Below are 6,058 nucleotides of genomic sequence, written 5' to 3' on the forward strand. Positions count from 1 at the left end.
TGAATTAACTCCATGAGCTAACTTCCACTTACAGCAGCAAACTCTACTCCTGAGTATCTACAAGATGTCCATGATGGAAAACATGAAAGCAAAGGGGGTGAGAAACAACAAACCAATATAAATAGTGTAAATAATGATAAGGTAGAGAACACACAATAAACACATATTCATTACACAATCAAAAACAACATATTCTCACACCTGGTGCAAAGTTTTCCTTCTCTTCGATGCTTTCGACAAGTGCACAAAATGTATCATGGTAGTATAAAAGGTTTTCGAATCCACAGAGAACTATAGTCACTCTAATCGTTATCTATTGTTGTTGTGTAAGTATAAGGCTAATCAGATTTTGGATGAGAAGGGGAATTAAAACAGAAAATAAAGCTTGTTTAAAAAATACTAATAAAAGCGAGACCAGAATGTAATTTCCAATCACTCCTCTAGGATTCAATAAATTCTTGGCATTTGTTTTGTTTCTTAAAATATTTTTCAGAAGAAAATATCAACTTAAAAACACTGCTCATGTTTGCGCAATCCGTGTTATGTTTCGAAACCGTAAATGCTTTGTTGTCGCTTACTCAGTTACAATTTGGAAACAATTTTTGAAAAACCAGTAAATCCTAATTAATCACTAAAGAGTTGTCACTGTTTTTAGAAATTAAATCCAATTTTTATGTTCGGGAATGGGTCTCACACTGTCGCGCTGTTGACCAATACCTGAGTGTTTATCAAAACCAGAAAAACTAAAAACCAAGTCTCGTCAGAACCGAAACCAGTACCTGAATCCAATTTTAAAACTAAAAACCGAAACCAAAAAAACAAATTAATATTGAAATTATACGCCAAACTAATTTATCGAGTCTCGTCAGAACGACGGTCCTCACATTCAAACTCTATGAATTTAGTCGGACATGGTTATGAAAATATACATGCGATTACAAATGTTCAACTCAAATAGAGACATGATAAATACTTTAAAACAAATGATAACACGAGTTTCAGATGAATTAAAGGAGTAAAACAAGAACTCAGAGCAATAACAATGGAAATAAAATGCTAAGGCAGGAATTGTAAAAGACTTAAAGTAAAAGTTGAAAAGTAAAGAAATTGTAAATTAAAGAAACCTGAAATGTAAAGTTGGAAATAAGTTGAATTAAACTTCAAATGACGACAAGATTGTTTGATCCAGGTACACAACAAAATCCAAAAAACACTAAGTGTGGTAGCTCCTCGATGTGAGAAAGCTACTACTTTACAATGGCGAATCTCTTCTTAAAACTAAAACTCTGAACTTGCACAAGGCTTGGATGCCAAAAATCTAATAAAACTACCTATTTATCGTGTTACAAGTGCAAAATATGAGGTCAAAATGTGTGGAAGTTATGGGAGAAAAATATGGTGGAATGGGGAAGACCTGACCATTTTCTGTTGCTATTTTTCAGGAAACAAAGTTCATGGCGGGCGCCATGCACCGTGACGGGCACCATGCACTACAGAGGGCGCCATGTACTGTGGCGGTCACCACAAGTGAAATTTGATAAGTGAGATTGTAAGTATCCTAATCCTCATGGTATTGTGTGAAAATATTGCCTCCTTTTCACTTATGAGAGCTAGTGGCATACTTGTCGATTTTATCCAAGTTGGAGCCCTTCTCATAGGTGATGTAAAGGTTCACATTTTCATGCTTATGGGTGAATAGTTGAGTGTTCTCTAAAAAATTACAAATTTCCTTTTCCTTTTTGATTACTAACATAATTTACTAACATATTATTATATTAACTTTACTTTAATGTCATTTATCTTATGCTCTTAAATTCTTTTGCCATTTACTTTATGCTTTATTTTTAGCATCTCATATCATATTATTTGTGATTATGTTATTTATAATTTGTCCATTTGGAATTTCATTTTCTTGTAAAATACATTAATAAAGGAAAAACCCCTAAAAAGAACTTGGTTCTCTTAATTTATGGACTTATGGTTACTATCCTTAATTATTGTGAAGTTATGGACTTAGGACTAAGATCTTGACCCTTGCTTTGGGAGATTGTGATTTGAGACCTTGAGATTCATCTGATACCTTTGACTTTGGACTTCTTTTGAAGACTTGACTTGGTTATCCTGGTTTTATATGATCCATGATTTATTCTTTGCTTATTTGGCTTGCTTGAGGCTTAATCCAAAGGAGGGGAATTCTTGCTTGACTTATGTCACAAAGCTTTCTATATCTTGGTTAGATCTTTCCTCCCTAGCTTTTACTTTATGCTCTAGGATAATATCTTCTTCTCCTCTCCTTCTTTAATTTTCAAAATTTTCTCTCTTTGTTTTCAAAACTTTCTTGTTCTCAAACTTGAACCATTTTTTCAATAAAAACCTTGACTTTTGTCAAATGATTTTTAAAATCTTTTCTCAATAATGCTAATCCATCTTAAGTATACTCATATCAATTTCAAAAAGACTTAAAAAATGCATGAACTCATTCAAATTATTTTGTGCCCTTTGTGCATTTTTTTCTTTTAAAACTTTTTTCTCAAAGTTTAGACATGAGTCATTTCCATAGTTGAGATATGATTCTCCTATCTCAATAGTATTGATGATAATTTTTTTCCACTTAAGAGAGTTAGTGGCATACTTGTTGATCTTTATCCAAGTTGGAGCCCTTTTCATGGTGATGCAAAATTATCATACTTGGGGCAATCCAATCCTACAAACCCTAAGTTTGATGCTGATTTTGACACTTTCTCTTCCCTTGATTTGAGCTTGATCAAGTAACCCAACAATGCCAATTTGATCCACCGTCCAACATTCACTCGATCGGATATAAATTATGATTTGTTGTAACCCAAGATTTACAAAGATGATCCATCGTCCCACGCTACTCATTTGCAAGAAACCCCCGTTCTTGAAAGCTTTCACTCGATCAGATCCAAATTGTGTAATCTTATCCAAAACATTGAAATCCAAAATTGATCTTGAAGAATAACCCCAACTTGGTTTTCTTATTTGAAACCCTCAAAGATCTTTCAACCCAATTGATTATAACCTAATCCTAATTGGACCTTATCAAGTTATCTCTTGATAACACAACAAAAATCATTATGTGTAGTTATTGTATGAATGCAATGAGAGAGGATGAAGATGATGAAAAACTCTTTGAATCTTTCATGTTTCTTCTGTCATATTGAAGTGATGCATGGATGACTATATATAAGTAAATGTGTGTGTGTGCGTGTGTGTGTGAAGTAGAAAACAGAGCCTGAATAGGTTGCAAAATTACAAAATTGGACATTTTGAGCAGTGGGGGTTGGCTCATTCGATGAGGGAGTCAACCCCTAACGACAATGGAGTCGACCCATCATGGATAGGGATTGAATATTCAAAAATAACATTCAATGGGAGTCGACCTATAGCTCGAGGGAGTAGACTCCTTAGTGTCATGTGCCGACTCCAAACTCCTTATGTATTGACACCTTTTTGAAAGGGAATTTTCTTTGCAATATGCTTCAGAGGAAGTCGACCCCTAGCACGAGTGAGTCGACTACAAACATGATTTTTCACAAAAATACATATTTTTGACCTTTTTAACATGTCCAAATGATTATGAATCGGTCTAAAAATGTCCTAAGATGAAAATGATGCTGAGACATAAAGTGATAAGATCCAATGTACAAATACTCAAATACTATTTTCCTAGTTTTGACATCAATCAAAAATATCTAAGAGAATAGTGCGTCCACATTAGAGTCTCGTCACATGCTCATCTTAACACCTCGTTTGAAGGACTTAAATTATCGTTAGACATGCTCATCTTAATGCCTTGCATGAGGGACTTATAGTCTTGTCATACAAGCTCATCTCAACGCCTCACTTGGAGGTACTTGACTTAGAGTCTCGTTAAACAGGCTCATCTAAACACCTCGCCAGGAAGTATTTGACTTAGAGTCCCATAAGCCTAGGCTCGCCTGATGTAAAGTCAATTAAGCACTTCCCTTTTTACCAAGAACTTGAGCTTATGGAACTGTGTACTGATATATTTGTAAAGATCCACAATGGGCGACGAGGGCATATAGTGCACAGGGTATGACATCGCCCGCAACGTGTATCACTCGCATATGACAGGAAAATATGGGAGTGATGTGTCCTGATCAAATGTGATGTAGATAAGGAGTCATGAGAATAACTCATATTTCCCTTAGAAATAGGGATTCAACTGTGAACTAACATTATTAGAAAGGGGCGTTTCCATTTTCGAAAAACCATAAATTCAGGTCTCTTAGCCCCTATAAATACATCAACCTTAGGGTTGAAGGACAATTTGATATTCACCAAAGAATACCCCTGTAACAAAGTTTCTCATCCTCGTGAGCTTGCTCTAACCTTATAAAAAACATCTCAAAAATAGGACTTCCCATCCCTGCGAACTTGCCTTAACATTCATAAACATTATAGCTCATAAGGATGCTATGCATATTTATTATTTTTCAACAAATAGAGTGATCAAAATATGAAAATCTTCATCTAATAAAGGGAATCTGATTTTTTTTAATGGTATAATTCTTTAAATTCGTCCTAAATGAGAGGGACATGTTTAATATTAATTACACTATAAATGAAGAGGTACACTTTTGAAAAACTAAACTTCCCTTAAATTAAATTAAGCATTTTTAACTATATTTTTTTCCATATAATTAAGAGTCTCATATTTTAATTTCCATATTCAGAAATTCTTCTTGCATATAATCTCAGCCCGATTATCCATAATGAAGATAAGAGTTTGAGCATTAATTAGAAAACATGACTATAGTCTATACATAAGCAACAAATTAATGCACCAAACTCATCTCATAGTTATCTTGCCAAAATGAATTGTAAGCATGTTCTTCCATATCAAATCCATCATCACAAACCATTAAATGGTCAACCATCACACTCATCTCATCTCCACAAGACTCCCAACTCCCATCATCAAATTGAAAGGATGGCATCAAATCCATATCAACCCATTCAACCCCAAAGTCATGTCCTTCATCCACTTGCCCTATGTTCCATGATTCGTTGCAACTTTCATCAAAATTGCTCTTCATTTGTAGTAACTCTATGCTTTTTGAATCATCATGATCACTCATCTTGCTTTCACTAATTTCAGCCTCAAAAGATCTTATCAAACTGTCTAGTCTTTCATCATCATTTTCATCACATGGCAACTCTTCCATTAGTGACATGAGAAGATTATCACCCTTGATTTCTACATCATAAGCCAAAGTTTCACAACCTTGTGAAGCCATTTGGTAAAAATTATTAAATTGGTTTAATTGTTTATAACCTTGAAGAAGAGAAAAAGATGAACAATAATAGAGAGAGTAGAGAATGAGAAAAGAATGTTTAAGATGAATTGATTGTAAATGAGGGAAGTTTGGGTTTTATATAGAGACGACTCATATAAGGTGCCACGTCACTTCATGAAGGGGACCTTACATCCATTATGGCCTAGTATGCACAAACATAAAAATTATATGGATCGATATGAGTTATCATGTTGCATAGAATATTAGCAATATCACAAATAATATATTAAAAGTTGTACAATGAATGATAAAGAAATATGGAGACATAAATGTATATGTGCTGTGGCAATAAGGACGGTTCAGAGTAAGTAAGATAAGATATTGTGGTGATCTTAGAATCTGACCCCAAAACCTCAATTGATGGTGGGTGGGACAAGGAAACATGAAAAGACAGAGATTAACCTATTTTTTATTTGGAATTGTGGTTAGATAAATACTTTTCCAAACAATATCAATCTTTTGATGTATCAGAATCGATGATGATAATAAATTATTTTAGGGCCCATAATAATAGTAATAATGACTTGATTAGGAATCTATAGGTGTTAAATATCCATCACATAAAGAAGCTTCCCTGCTGTATTATTTTTTGAGTTAGATAATAGCAATAACACAAAACACATAACATGATTTTGTTTACATTAATAATGTTTTTTCTTCTGTACGGAGGTTAGGAGATGTTATCATAATATTTGATAACAATAATGCTGGCT

The 6,058-nt window shown here is 33.8% G+C and overlaps 1 protein-coding gene across 1 annotated transcript; it reads right to left on the minus strand.

Annotated features, from left to right (window-relative positions):
• Positions 1-4,714: 4,714 nt before the first annotated feature.
• On the minus strand, positions 4,715-5,491 carry LOC127118360 (uncharacterized). Its single transcript, XM_051048576.1, has one exon. It carries the CDS (start codon positions 5,283-5,285, stop codon positions 4,824-4,826), a length of 462 nt encoding a protein of 153 aa, XP_050904533.1. The 5' UTR covers positions 5,286-5,491; the 3' UTR covers positions 4,715-4,823.
• Positions 5,492-6,058: the final 567 nt, after the last annotated feature.

The sequence above is a fragment of the Lathyrus oleraceus genome, chromosome 1 (genome assembly GCF_024323335.1).
Source record: "Lathyrus oleraceus cultivar Zhongwan6 chromosome 1, CAAS_Psat_ZW6_1.0, whole genome shotgun sequence".
Lineage (NCBI taxonomy): Eukaryota > Viridiplantae > Streptophyta > Magnoliopsida > Fabales > Fabaceae > Lathyrus > Lathyrus oleraceus.

Coding starts and splice junctions, on each gene's coding strand:
- LOC127118360 (XM_051048576.1), bottom strand. CDS start 5,285: ATGGCTTCACAAGGTTGTGAAACTTTGGCTTATGATGTAGAAATCAAG.